At 44.5% G+C, this 15625-nt stretch overlaps 1 protein-coding gene across 11 annotated transcripts in view; it reads right to left on the bottom strand.

The window, feature by feature from the left end:
- Positions 1-15625, bottom strand: part of SNAP91 (synaptosome associated protein 91) — a 742345-nt gene that overhangs the window by 243716 nt on the left and 483004 nt on the right. For all 11 annotated transcript variants that reach the window (XM_086926569.1, XM_086926565.1, XM_086926568.1 and 8 more), the window contains one exon: positions 6540-6649. In XM_086926569.1, the coding sequence (XP_086782695.1) occupies positions 6540-6649 (110 nt within the window). The remainder of the gene's footprint in view (positions 1-6539; positions 6650-15625) is intronic.

The following is a 15625-nucleotide window of genomic DNA, read 5'->3' on the forward strand; positions in this document are numbered from 1 at the left end:
CCAACAGGTGGACCCTCGTGGTGGCAAGTGTGGGTTAACCTTGAAGGCCTGTCCACCACAATCCACACTGAAGTACAGCTCCAGTCTTGTGGGCAGGCCTACAAAGCAGAACACCCTAGAGCCACAGTGGCTCGGTCACTGTGCTCACAGGACCCTTGAGGACAGTCCACCTCACCCATTGGTACCTCCATTGGCCTTGTTTCAGCAGTAGTACTGCAACTCACCAGGGATCATCAATGCAGGATTTGCACTCACACCAAATTAAGTTTTTCAGCTTCACAGTCTCTCTGCTTCAAGCACAATCACTTAACTTGTGCTGCCGGCTTTGGGGCCACTGGAATTATGCAGCAATGGAGGACAAAATTATGTCGCAGTGTTGACTTATTTATGCAGCAAAAAAAGGCTGCATCGTAATGCTGTATATTTTTTGATTCTTTATTTTTACATTTTTACACATTCTAACAGTCTCTGCAAATAGTTTACCTCATTAGTACCATTATGACATACAAATGTATCAGTAAGAAAGGTGATCAGTTATCCTTTGCAAAAGGTACTCCTATTCGCAGCAACACAAGTCACTTTTTCTAGTAACTTTTAATCCGTTGAGCTACAAACAATGTATTAGTTAAAAATGTGAGCTTATGCAGCAAATGATGTATTATGTAGCAAATATGGAAGAACTATAAAAAATACAACTCCCTCTGAGTTAGGATCAATTCAACTCTCTAACACATGTAGACTCGGTCTATTTCTCTAAAAACAGATGAGTTGAACAGATGCCAATGTTGACTTTCCTAACCGATTAGTTAAACAACAATAAGTGCTAATGTACTGTCGCATACTTTCTCTCTTTTTCGATTTTCTATCCTTGCTCCTCTTTCAAGCATTAGCTATATTTTAAGTGTTTAAAAAATACCTTTTGATATATTTCTTATGGTATTAGTGGTGCCGTGTATCTACTAATTGTACTGATTATAGCTTTATCAATTTTTAAACAACATTTTTTTGCTTAAACAAATGGAATTTTAATGCAATTGTATTGTGGTGGCCAAACTTATTTCTATAATAAAACTAATCTTAATAGCATACATTGTGTTGTGGTACAAGAAGTGTAACCAGGATTCAGGTTAACATATCACATTTGGGCTGAGAATGAGTGTACATGTGTGAGAGTGTTGAATGGAGCCTAACCCAGAGGTAGTTGTATTTTATTTTATAGTTCTTAAAGAGCCCTTTTCCTTTGGGGAGAGAGGCCTCTCTCAACATTTATATGCAAATATGGCAGAGCCAAAATTATGTGGAAATCATTTGCAAACTAGGATATGTTGCCATTCATGTTCTAACTGCTCTTTTGGAAGAGGGAGCAGAAGTCCGGCAGACAGAAACTGCATGGTTCGGACACAACTGGCTTGTGATTCACTTTTAATCGTATTTGGGACATTCTGTGTTTGGCAACGTATGACACTTTGTGAATGCATTTTAAAGTCAATAACTCCTATTTAACCCTAAATAAAAATGTGTATCCATTGGGTGAATTAAATAACACAATAAGCTAAAAATTGTCAGCGAAATGTTTAATAACTACTCAAAATTGGGATGTTTTGCCTTTTCTGGCCACACCTCTGACTCTGCCCACTGATCCAATACCTGGGTTATTTCCACCCTCTGATTCGCTGCCCACAGCTCCCCTACTTATTTTTCCCCACTTCGACCACTGCGCAAGACAAAGTACATAAGCTGCAGAGGGTGGAGCAGGTTCTCAGTGCAATGAATGAGCTGCGCTGAGCTACCCGAGCACCGAGCCTAGGCTCCTAGTCTGTGCAGATCCTACAACGTAAATTGCTTGTAAGCCACCCAAACTGTCCAGATTAGCCATATTGCTCTCCCCACATTCTTGCTGCCCTCCAGCAGCACTGCAACCCTGCCATAGCAGCATAAGGTATAAGCACTGTGTCTCCAGGCGGTTTTTGGTGGGCGCAGCGGGAACCTGGACACAGGAGTTTAACACATCGTGCTGCCTCCTTGCCACTTGCTGTTTTGCTTGCAGCAATTTGAAATCTAGGAGCATCGGTGGGGCTTCGAAGGTGAAAAACACAGCACTGCTCAGCCCAGTCTGGTCAGGAGGACGGGGAGAGCACATATGAATGTAATGGTGAGTGACTTCCTAGTGCCTGACCAGTGACTTCGGACCAACCAGCGAGACCTGCCCAAGCAGGGGAGCTGCCAAGGTGATTGAGCAGTGATTTAGAATCTCACTGCCAAAGGTAGACCCAGAGTTTGCAAAGTGGCCCAGCTAGGCTGTGTGTGGCTGTGTGTGGCTTGCATCAGGTGTGTTCCCCCACACCTACAAACAGTAGCAAACTCCCTGAAAAGGGGGCAGTAACAACTGTCGCCGCCACCCTCTGTCCCAAACAGGCATAAAGCCCAGCTATTCGAGTTTAAAGGTGATCACACTCCCTGCTTGGATTGCAATTGCCTTCCCACTCCATTTTGGCCAGTGATTTACAGAAACTATTCACAGATTTTCTATGTGTTCAGACACTGCCCACCAGTCTTATCTGATCTCTGCCAGAAAACCTATTATGGGACCATGTCACCAGCCAAAGAGGTGGGCAGGGAACCCCAGGTACGTCAAGCCTTAGAAACTCTGAACCATATTGCAATATGCAAGAGGATAAAATTCAGCTAGTTGGTGTCAGGGTACTCTCTGAACTACTTCCAGCAAACAAGCTTTTTGGCATGCAGAAAAAGCGAACTCCTTTACTAAAGCTCCTAGAAGGAACAGAAGCGGTGCAGACTCCATCATGTAGTCAGATTGAGAAAGTGTATCGCATATACTGACAAAAGAGAGAAAAACAACTTTAACCTCTACTATCATCAAAAAATGTTAATGCTAAACCTGCAAGGGAAAACCAGTTTTTCATTTCACCTGTAGCACGCATGTTTGAGAAGCCAACAAAAGTCCAGAAATAGTCGACTTCCTAAAAGGCCCATCCAAAGTCATTTTTGCCACTCCAAGTGACTCAAACTCGTTCCCAAAACCAATCTTATCATCAAAAAGCAAAAGTAGTTCTCCACAATCTTACAATCTAAATTCAGAACCACAGGAGCCCCCCCCCCACCCGGACTATCTCCCAAAGATTAAGCCTGAGGCTGGCAAAGAGTCTGCCTGGTGTCTGGTGACAGACTGGAGCTTCTATCACTGGGTTCTTTGATGCCCCGACTCTCCCCTAGACATTCTCAAGAATGCTATTAACTAACGGAGCCCACTTCCAATAGAAGTAATGGTGGAAATGAAAAAAAAGAGCTAAGCAGCTTGGGTACTATTTTAACATACCAGCATGGATCTGATGTCAGGAAACCCCAACAAGTGAGTCAGGGCTTCTCAAGGAGCTTCTTGCTAACTTCTTAAAAAAGTCAAACCGTGCAGGAGGAGCGAAGGATCTCTTTAATGTCAGTACTCCTGCAACAACAGACCCAGGGATGTTTTTGGACATTTTGCATAGAACATCTCAACTGACTGGGCATGCAAAATTGACAAGCAAGTGCCTGTAATGTAAAACATTAAAATGAGAATGAAGTTATGCAAAGCAACAAACAAAAGAAGAGAAAGCTTAGAAATTGCCCCAGGCGCGAGAACAGAAAAGTTGGGAATTAATGAAACCATTACAAAATCGGATTCAGAATTAACAAAGAACAACAAGAGCCCACTAAAAAAGGTCAAACTGTTTGATAAAACAATAATAGTACCAACTGGGGGGAAGCCCAACGCAGAACCTTTCCCCTCCAAAGATGTGCCAGTTAGTCCACCACCTTATAAAGGCCCCAGTACCCCTACGGAACAAACCCGGGGAGACACGAGGCTGGGAGAAACAGTCTAACTACATCAAGTGAACCCGTCCAAAAATGCTGGCCATAAGTGAGCCACTTCTCTACCCTATTGTTCCCCACTAATTGAAAAGCTGAGCACCAGGGTCATGGCTGAGTAGCAGTTGAAAGCTGAGAATTAGAGGATTATCTGTCCAACTACCACAGACCAGCAGTAGCAGCTAAGCACAGCAATGCAGGCACAAAGGATTATGTGAGGCTAGTGAATGAGAAAACCATGTATTTAAGGGTTCACAACTGACCGTATTATAGACACTTGATCAGCAGGACTACCTAATAATTGCGATTATTGCACATTGAGAGAAGAAGCATCTAAGAAAACGACTTGCTCTTGGGGTACATGCCCGCTTGGATGACATTATTTTCTTATGTTTCACTTCTTAGGTAACTGATTATTGGGACAAACCATCACGCTACCGAATGGGCTAGCACTTATTCTTAGGAACAGTTACTCTCTACTGATCAATACGTATTACCTTGGGAGCACGGGTACTGGACATTTCTTCTTTGGCTCCCCATCCCTCTTTGTGCATCAGATAATTTCCGGCTCCCTAATATCAAAAAGCTCATTTCAATGCCCAACGCAAGGGGCACTTCTCCAAATTGGACTTAAGACATGCTTACCATCAAGTTATGCTACTCTATGATGCCAAACCCAAGTTGGAGTTATAACCATGGAAGGCATATTGTAATTTACAATGATGCCTTTTGGGTGGAGTTCAGCAGCTAGTGTCCTCAAATGGGTCATAACGGATTTGTTCAAGGATATGAGTAATGTCATATTTTCAAGTTTACATATTGATTTTTTGAGCCACAGTGAAGAGTAACAATTGCATGTTGAAGCAAGTTCTCAACAGGATTTCACAAGCAGGCCTAACCCTGAGATGGGTGAAAAGCGTTTTCATGGCCAAAGAAATTGAATATCTTGGTCACACATTGTCAGCTGACGGGATTAAACCGAAGAAGGATCGGTTGGCTGCCATGGAGTTGGCACCTGTACCACAAGACAAAGACCAGATAAGATCTTTCTTAGGTTTGAGTGTTAGTCTAAGTTTGTGAAAATGCATCCAAAACGAAGATTCTTCAAGCATTTTTAAGAAAAGGGATCAACTTCACTTTGGCAGCTCCACAAAGATTAAGTTTTGGGAACATCAAGAAAGAAGTGTATGAGGCTGACATTCTTGTACTATTTGACACTAGATGCAAGTAGATAGTTACAGTGGATGCAAGTGCAAGCAGCATAGGAGCAGTCCATTCTCAAGGCCATGGTACTGTAAAAAAAAAATGGTAGCTTTGGCATCACGTTCATTCACAGTTACTGAATGTCATTCTGTCATCGAGAGGGAGGCATTGGCAGGTGTATGGGGATGGAGTATTTTAGGATCTATGTGTGGGGGAGTCAAAACAAGCTATGAATGAATCATAAGCCTCTGATGAAAATCCTATACCCGGGATGTGCTGGAAAGGGTTCTTCTAGATTAGCCAGATTGGCTGTTAAGTCACAAGAGTATAACTACACCCTTTAGTACATACCAGGAAGAAGGAATGTGCAGGCAGACTGATTGTCACGTCAGACGTTGGATTGGGAAATGGTCGATGGGGGAAGTGGTAAAAAGTGAGAAAGAAGGGGCTGTAGCCAGTGTGCATGATTTGGTACGGTGGTCTTCAGGCACTCAGATTATTGAAGATTGGAGTGAGGCCATGCTGCAGGGTGAAGTTTTGAGTGGAGTGGTCAGATTGGTGATGAAGGTTGGACGGAGAGGAAGTTCTTTACCTAACGCATTACGGACATATGGCAAAGTGGTGGATGAGTGATCTTTGGTTGGTGATAATGTGTCAATGCAAGGGGAGAAAATCATACTACCTGTTGGGGACAGGAAACAATTGTTTTGTATAGCCCAGGAAGGCCACCTGGGGCAGACTAAGACGAAGAAACATCTCAGGGAAATGTTTTGGTGGGCAGTAATAGATGAGGACGTAGTGTACTGGGTGGAAAGATTGCTACTAAATGAAGTGAAAAAATTCATCCTACAAAGCAACTTTAGGACTGCTGTCCAAGCCCCCATTCTCTTGCATTTGGACGGTGGCAATGCCCTGCACAATGGCCTCCCAGACTCCATACTGGAGCAAAACTGATCAGCAGGTCTTCTGGTTAAGAATTTATGATAGCCAACTGCAGCTACAGCAGCAGCCTCTGCTCAGAGCCTGCCCTGGCCTAAGGGACATGCTCGCGCTGATGGTTTGTTGGGGGCTGGGGAGGAAGGACAAGCATGGACAGAGAGGAAGAGAAAAAACTCATATGCGATGCAAGGTTTGATGTCAGCAGTGGAAGGATACATGCCATCCAATCACAACAAAGTGACAATGAAATGCTCCTTGGAATCTCTGGCTCCTTGTATATGGAGGAATCTCATTAAATCAGGAGCAGGTAAGTAAGTAAGAGAAGAAATGAGCAAGTGGCTAACCAAAGCCAACGTTTTGCATTTTGCATAACATACAATAGGTTATCAACAACACACAGCAATGCCAATCTGTTTGCAAGGCCTAAAAAGTAAGTATTCCAGAATTTTAACAGAAAGCACCATATTAGTCCCTAATAAACTAACGTTTTAAGTTATAATTCAAGGATCTCATGCCATGCAAGAACTCACCTTACTGCACTGGATGTGCAGGACGTTGAAAAAAGGTCAATAGGTGGGGATGTATTAACCGTTTTTGCTGGGGTTGTACTGGGTGATGTAACTGTTGTAGGTGGAGCAGCCTAATGAAAACAAATAGAAAATACAAAATAAAAAGAAGAAAACCTACAATAATATGATAATGTGAAAAAAATATAAAAGATAACTGCAAATGAAAGTTTATATGTAACATTGTACAGCCCCGTTAGCTCACATTCTTGATTTTTTTACGTTGTGTCAAAGAAATCACCGACAACTGTGAAAACAAAAAAAATCCATGGGCAGAATATTAAAGTGTGACAGTGGCATGACCTGGCAGTCACATTTTTATTTTAAAATTGTCTAGGGTGCATTTTGGGTATTATCACAATATATTGTTTTGTTGCAATTCCTATAATGCACTCCAGGTAGTGGGACCATTTTAGACTGACACTTCAGACCATCTCAGAGCTCATCCAGTTTTCATTGTTAGCTTCCAACACGTTTGAACATCATTATTTCCTATAGCGACATAAACCAATGGAAAAGCATTTACAGCCAGTGTGAATTTATTTCTCTCTGGTTGTGTTTTACTAATGAGAGTTATCCGGTAGAGTGTATTCCACTAGTTGTCTCCCCTTTGGTAATAGGTGGTATCTTAACACTGACATTATCGGTCTTTCAGCACCATGGATAAGGCAAAGGTATGACAGACACATTATGCCATTAGTGTTCTTTCCAGAGCTGTACGACTACAACAAACATATAGTACAGTATCAGTAGTGTCTAAACAAAAATATATACTGTCATTGTATGCTATGTCTGTAAAGACTCAGTAGCATTAATGCTTAGGTTGAAGGCAGCAGAGAATCTAGAAAGGTTTGACTTTATTGAGCAAAAGGATGTTGCAGAATCCTGAAAAAAAGATCTTGAAAACCTGAAAGACCGAGTCACCTTAATCTGAGATTCAAATCTGTCACCTGCTAGTCAGACACTAATCTCGGCAAAGCATGATTGCGTGCTCTTTGATTCCTGCTCATATTCCTCTCAATATAATCTTATTTTACACCCTCTCAACTGTGTCTTGACTAGGATTTTCCCATCTTCCTCATCTGTCCTCCTTCCCTATTTTCATCTATGTCTGAACCTCCCTATCCATCTCCCTCTCCACATACCCCCTTCTCCCCAGTTTCCACTCTCCCTCCTACCTGGCCTCATTTAGTCTATGTCATCTTTGTCTGTTTCTCTTGGCTCGCTTAGTCTACCTGTGATCTCTTCCAATCTTTCCCTGTCTGCCTCAATGCTCAAAGTTGAAAAGGCCTTCAGAGTGTGAACACTCTGCTTTGATTGTCCGTGGCTGAACCACGAACAATCGAGTCAGACAGCAAAGTAAAAAAGAAAAACACAGGTGGGACAAAGCAGATCAAACAGAAAACAGTGTATGTTAACTTTGCAAATATGTTTGTTGTGTTCAATGAAACACATGGTGGAAATGCGGAGTTGTTTTAATACTATTATGAACCAATGCATTTTTTCAACTGAGAGGGACTACCGCCCGCTGTTTCATCTGCCAGATCAAAATATTGGCTGCTGGAAATATAAAAAATTAAAATATCAAGGAGGACGCATTGAAAATAGATACGCCACAAGATTTCGGCATCCTTGCTCTATCAATAAAGATATCGGAGCAAGGCCAGGAGCACCAGTGAGTGCCTTTGGAGTCCATATAATACTGTCAAGGTCTTATAGATAGGCCGGTTTGTTAAAAGGGTCATTGCTAAATGCAGATTCTGTTCTCCTGAAGATGGTCTTAGGGATTCACACGATAGAAGACCGAAACGTCAACTGTACTGTCCATTTCCTCACGTATTGATGTACTTCAAGTGACTGTTTTATTTATGAAGATATATGTCACTGCTTTGGATTATATTAAGAATGGATCTTTTTACTTATGAATTATGGTCAAAGTGTATTGTACCATTTTCATTTGTATGCATTGAAATCAACTTCAGTGTTGACTGTACCCTACGAATTTTGAATTATAAATGAAAAAATAGATTGATCAAAAGATATCCCCGTATTTGTTGTTACTGATTTGATTCTTTGCACATTGATTGCAAAAGTTACTAAATCTATTTGCATTTGTTCAAAGTTTACACACATTGAATCTTTTTAATTTGAATTTAAATAGGAATTACTCTTTCTGAATAAAATCCTTCTCTTTCTTGTTGCTTGCCATAAAATCGCTGAGGGGGAATTGCTAACCACGCTGCCACAACTCCACGGACTCACCAGGACTCTTGCCGCAGAAGTAGGCTGCCTGAAGGTCACCGCAAGTACCGGGGACTTCATCCCCCAGCACCCCCTTGGCTGCGCACACCACCGACGTCACTTCAAGGCTACCGGAGGCGCTTAAATCATCACTGCGCCTACTGCGGCTCGGGAAACTTCTCTTCCTAGTTGCTTGTCATAAACTCGCTGCAGGGGATTTGCTAATCACGCTGCCACAACTCCACGGTCTCACCAGGACTCTTGGCGCAAGCGTAGGCTGCCTGAAAGTCAACGAATCGAGCGATATTTGTCTTTTGCAGGAAACTTGGGCGCTAAATACCCCGCATAGAGTAGGATATAGAACATTTAATGTTGATGCAGTTTCCTCTGCCAGAGGTAGGCCCTCGGGGGAGCTTGTAATATGGGCAAAAGTAACACTTGAGATAAAAATATCAATACTAAATATTAACTCCAAGGATAAACTCGGACTGAGAATAATCACGAAAGAAGGAAGGGTGCTATACTTATTGAATGTGTACAATAGACCATGTCCCTTATCAAAAGAATCACAGATATTAGAAAAGCTGGACTTCTTCTTAAATTGTATGGAGAAGAAACCAAGTATAATATTAGGTGGTGATTTGAACTGTAATTATGAGCCAATTATAGGGCTTGTAGACATTTTTGAAGATGAGGATAGGGCTTACAATATCCCCATATTACATAACATGGTTCGGGTCCATTGTACTGTATTGGCAGTTCAAATTTTGAGGTTGAGAGCCACACATGGATTAAGAGCATGCAATGGTCGATTATCATCACACACATCAAAGGCCCCCACTTTTCTAAGGAATAATTCCCAAACTAAAATTGATTTTGTCATGGTTTCTCTTGATATCTGGTCCTATGTAACTGACTTTGAGATTATGCCTAGGATTGAGAGCTACCATCATCCACCACAATTGCTATTTTCTACCACCTTATTGTCCAATGTAAATTTAAAAAACAGAGTAGTTAACTCAGCCAATGCAACCAACGATATCATTACCTAGTAACAATAGTCGTTCAATAAAATGGGCCCATATATTGGAGCAAGGCGAAGTGCTAGCGGAAATTTATAGATTATTAGTCGACAGGTTTTGTAGAAAATAAGAAGTATTGATGTACATAAGCAACGTTCATTTCCCTTTTCCCACTCCCCTCCCTGCACGCACCATGAATATTGTAAAGCATTGACTGCACCCCTCAGCCCGCAAAGGCCTGTACCCATGTGTACATGATAGCCATTTTAGGCACCTTGGCCTCTTGCCCACTCATTAGAATCACTGGCTTCCCTCCTGCGCGCATTTGAGCACCCCCCTCTCCCACTCTCACATACATAGACCATGAAACCCAGCACTCTGCGCGACCCTGCTATGAAAGGCAACCCTCCTGCTTGACCCAGGCACCCCCCCCCATTTCCCTCTTGAAGAGGCATCCTTCGCCTCAGCTGACATAGCCCCCCCCCAGTTGTATCTGACTGCCCCTGTTCTCTCATGTACAGGTCATAAGATCTCTCTCTCTCTCTCTCTCTCTCTCTCTCTCTGCGCGACTCTGGCCCTGCATGCACCCTGACCCCCCCCCTCCTTCTCCACATATGAGCAAGTCATAAACCCTCTTCTTTCACAAAGCCCTGTCCTTGAGAGTCACGGCCGCGCCTGACCAGCACCTCCTTCCCTTCCATGAATGCCCCTCTATTGACGAGCCCTCCCTCCGCGCTCGATTGTCCACGCAGGCATGAATACCACTCCTTTGATGACCCCTTCCCCCGAGTTCGGCTGACCACACATGTCCGAGGCCATCGCCTAAGCCAGGAGATACCATTTACTGCCCTTATTGTATGCCTAGCCACCCCACCCCCTGGGCCATGATCAGGCGCACACATCCTACGACACACTCAGCTGCACGATCGCCCTTCCCTCTTATCAGCAGGTCAAGGGTCCCCATTGTGAACGTATGTGGAGTAGGATCACGAGGATTATAGGAATGTTTTCCTTTTGCGACACACTGACCTGATTGTATCATCAAATGTTCCGCAATGTATAAAAGCCAGAGTCTCACGCTCACTTGTTAGAGCACCTCCCGAAAGACACTGTGTTTCGTGTCCGAAATGACTGGCTCTCCTCATGAGAAATAAACTCTGTTCTTGATTCCTGCTCCCAGCGCCCGTCTCTTTATTTGGTAAATTATTCGGAATGGAAACTAAGAGGCGGTTTGCGCCAGCAGCCTGGGCATTGATAGAATTATGGGCTCACTTTCAACAATTGGCGTCCCAACGCGGGGTCCATCAGTGACATAGGGTTCGGTAAGAGAGATCCAGACGAAGAAGTGAACGTCTAAAATGATCGGAGTATACCTGCCTTGAGAGGGCCCTAGCCCGGCTGCCGATCGACAGAACTTCACCAATTCTGAACGGACCTCTCTTGAGTGACCTATTGTCCTGACTGGAATCCCACAGGAATGCTACATGGAGTAAGAGAATGATCGGGCGCTGGAGGAGGGAGTCGAAGAACTGTCCGTATGGTCCGGTCCGGGTAAGATTAAGTAGGGTGTTTTTACGCCTGATTGGTAGGGTGGTTCTATCCACCTGATTGATTGATTGATTGTATTGAAATCGGTATTTGTATACTGATATTGTATTGGTTGGTATTGGTTCATTTAGCTTTGAGGGCTACTTGACATATTGGTTCTCTTTTGAGAACGAGACATTCTCTGTTTGCAAACAGCGGCGAATAGGAACGTCGTCCCTCTTTGCAGATAGAGAAGGGTAGGTAATGCAGACTTTTGTCCCCGTTGTAATCCGTCATGCCTACTTTTCTCCCCACTGATTGTTTGAAGTCGATTAATAATCGATTGTTGCTCTTTGAGATCTTCCCTGTCTACAAACTGAGACGAGTAGAAATATTCTGTCTTCCTTTTTGGATAGCGAAGGGCAGGTAATGCAGACATTTGTCCCCGTTGTAATCCGTCATGCCTGTTTTTCTCCCCACTGATTGGTTGGTTGCCTGGACATAGTTGTTCCAGGAATTGTTTCGTTTGAGGTATTTTCTATTTGCAAACAACGTGAAATAGAAACACTCCGTCTAGTCTTTGCAAGTAGAAAAGGGTAGGTTATGCCCCTTTGTGAATTCGTCAGTCCTACCCACTCCCCACTGGTTGGTTATTGTGGGGTAGCTCGCATGGTCCGCCCAGGAGACTACTCTTATGGAGGACATATGCTCTCTACTCATGGGCCATTTAATAGAAATAGACCGACTGGTCCGTCCAGGAGGCTACCCTAGTAAGTGGAAGTACATCGCTCGGTCTGTCCAGGATGATACCCTAATGAAGGAATATATGTTCCCCTTTTGATCGATAATCTCGTTCCACCCCGGACCATTTATTGGAGGGGACTCGTGTGGTCCGTCCAGATGTACCCCCCCTAGTGAAAAGGACACATAAAAATATGAAGTGATCACCGTTCCCTACTAACAGAAAGCTTTAGCTCGAAACACGCTAAGGAAGAGAAAGAAAAATAAAAAGAAATCAGGCTAAGTCAGTAACCCCCTGATGAGCTTTTGACTTCACCAAAAATAAGAAACATTAGAAATAATTCGTAATAAGAAATGTAAAATGGCGAAAAGATTCGATAGCAGAACATAGCCACGAGGTAGCTAGGCTTCACTGTCTGTTCCTGTTCCCAACATGTCTGCCTCATTGCCCGCCCCGCCCAAATAACGGTCACATGAAATAGAAACAACTCGATAGGCACCTACCCCCGTTCCGGAAGCTCCCGAAGTGCAACAGGTCCGCGGTTACGCCCATCCGGAAGGCGAGGCCTGGAGGCACGAGGGACTCGCCTGGCCACGGTCAGGAGGAGATGACGTTGGGCAGGCGGTCCAAAGGATGACAAGGACCTCTCCGTCTTCTCCCTTCTGCCGCCCTGCAGGCTGCGGGGAGAGAGGGGGCTGTCTTGCCTTGGCCACCGACCACCCCTCTCTCTCACCCGATCCGGCTTTTGCCAAAGGCCGACGCCAAAGCGAGAACGGCGGCGAATCAAGTAGTCCCGCCACATTTCAAATTCGCCGCATGCCATCGCCTGCTGGTCCAGAGCCGAAGCCAAGGCAAGAACGGCGGCAAATCAAGTAGTCCCGCCAGATGCCAAATTCGCCGCCTGCCTGCATAGGTGCAGGCAGTCCCGCCACATTCCACGCTCCCTGGAGAGTTGAAGGTAGTCCCGCCACATGTCGCCAAGGGAAGGGGGGGGCTGTCTTGCTTCAGCCGCCGACCACCCCCCCCCCCATCATCAATGGCTGGCACGGCCAATGTCGAAAACGATGGAGCCGGGGAACGGCGCGGGGTCGCTGGAAGGGGGAGGTGGCGCGAACGACCCTCCCCCACCTCCCTCCAGGTGGAGGCTTCCAGCGACACCCCAACACTCTTTGCTTAAAGAGGGTCCACATCAAAAAGCGGTCTTCTGCCCAGGACGGGCACACGCTCCATATCGTCTCTCCTCGACCTTGAAGATTCTATAAGAGCCGGGGGGCCCCCGACCCTCTGCATGGGTGCCCCCGCCCCCTTCACTGGGAACCACGACATCGGTGCTACTCCTGCCGGCACCAGACTCGGATCGGAAATGGCTAAGATGCCGCCACGGCACAGGCTTGTTCAGTTCCGGAGGAACACCAGAATGACCCGGTAGGAAAATTGTTGCCGCCCTTCCCACTCTTTGACTCATGGTCCATATTGTTAGACTGTTAACCACATAGCACGAGACTTTTTGAACTGCCAACGGAAAGTTCTGAGCCAACCATGTGAGACTAGAGACACTCTGACTGTGCTGGAACTTGCCTGACCCCACCCAAAATGGCGCCGACACAAAATGAGACGTTTTTTAATGAACTTTGTTGCACCCTGATTGCGCAAGCTTTTTGCCCCGAGATATATATAACGTTTTGGATAATGAAAGTAGATATGAAGGATATTGAGCATGTGCTTGGACAATGAATTGACTTAGGGTGGGTACTGATTATGAGTTGGAAAATGAATTGGTGTAATTTAAGGTAATGAATGAACATTGGATGATGTATTTATGAATGTATTAAAGATGAATTACTGACATGCATCATGCTTGCTCTGTAGGGGAGTTTAATATGATTTTATTGCACTGCCGCACTTTATGCAATGAACTGCCACCAGCTTCGTTCTTCCCATGTACAGTTCCAATCCGCTCCGTGGCTAGCCCACCGGGTTGTAGGCCTGTATTTATGTGTCAACCCTCTTTATTAAAGGTATTTTGGAAACGAAAGCATAGTTGTAGCGGATTGCATTAATGAGTTTTGAATGTATTACTACTATGAGCAACGAGAAAGTATGATGAAGGCTAAAGGTTAAAAAGGACCCGATATTTAGCAGCCACACTATGTGTGACAGGCAGCCGGAAAGGTGCTTTAGAAGCCCTAAAACGACACCACAGAAATGCCACCTGACCGCCACCCTTGTACCCGATCAAAAGGGGTTACGACCAAGTAGCTCATGTCGCACAGGTCGTCAATGATTATCTGTCTGACCTTTCTGGTCCATCTGGGCTTAAACGCCGTGATGGTAGGGAAATGCACTACGTGAAAATAGGTCGAGTATGTGGTAGGTAAAGCATTTCCGGATTACTGCACGTTGATGAGGTTTTGAATGTTGCCCCCCACCCCTTCTTTTTTCCTCCCTTCTGCAGGTCACGTCGGAACACTGGCTGATGTATGGATGGACGACGACCGAACCGCCGATGAGAGGGGGAAAAGGGGAATATGAGCATGGTCCTTAGGACAAATAAAAGTTTTTAAAAAGACGTAGACTTAAACATGACTGTTCCTCCTTAGAACATAGCAACGGGAGGATGGACTGACATAGAGACTGGACAAGTACTGAATGACAAAATTTTTTGACTAGAAACGACGCGTTAAATAATGTAACTGGACGTTTTGACTAGGTAGGGAAAGGACAAAGAAAAATTGTACGGGTAAGGGTTGCCACGGCACCACCCGCCTAGGAAGTTAGAAATGTTGCCGATGTTCAAAATGCACTGCCCCCTTTCTCACACTCTTACAGATATAGCCAAGCTGTCCGACTGTTTTCCCGATCAATACTTGCCGTTGCCTCAGCCTGGAGAACTTCCCACCAAAGGAGGGAACAGAAAAATGGTTTAAGATCCAACCATGGGTAACTAGCGCGACCAGGTTAATTTCCGATCAACCAACCGAGGTGTGAGTATTGGTAATTGGGAACGCTCGCAGGCGTGACAAACGAGAAGGAAAAGGGGGGAAGGGCAGAAAGAGCTAAGCACGTAGATAAATAGGATAGTAAAGATACGTAGGATATATATAAAAACAGATGTTGTAGACTAACAATTGTTTCCTGTCTTGTTGTGAATGTCTTGTATATGTGTAATACATGTGCCGTCTTCCCTGTCTGAGTTTGTGTGTGTGTAACGTACGACTATATGTCTCCCCTCTGTCTATATCTGCATGTTACCCGACCTTTGCTGTTCTGTGTTGTGAGCGCACTAAATGACCTATTTTTGTACACGTCTCTCTCTCTCTCCACCCTTTCTTTCTCTCTCTCTCTCTACATGTCATACGTGTACCGAATGGCTCGTTTAGATTGCGGACGACTCTCACTCTCTATGAGAGTCTCCCTATTTTCTCTCCCTCTTTTTGGTAAAATTGTGCCCCACCGGCACCAGTCTGATTTGATACATATTGAACACGAAGGTGTTCAGCGAAATTGACCGAAACTAA

The sequence above is a fragment of the Lissotriton vulgaris genome, chromosome 6, assembly GCF_964263255.1.
Source record: "Lissotriton vulgaris chromosome 6, aLisVul1.2, whole genome shotgun sequence".
NCBI classification, from domain to species: Eukaryota; Metazoa; Chordata; class Amphibia; order Caudata; family Salamandridae; genus Lissotriton; species Lissotriton vulgaris.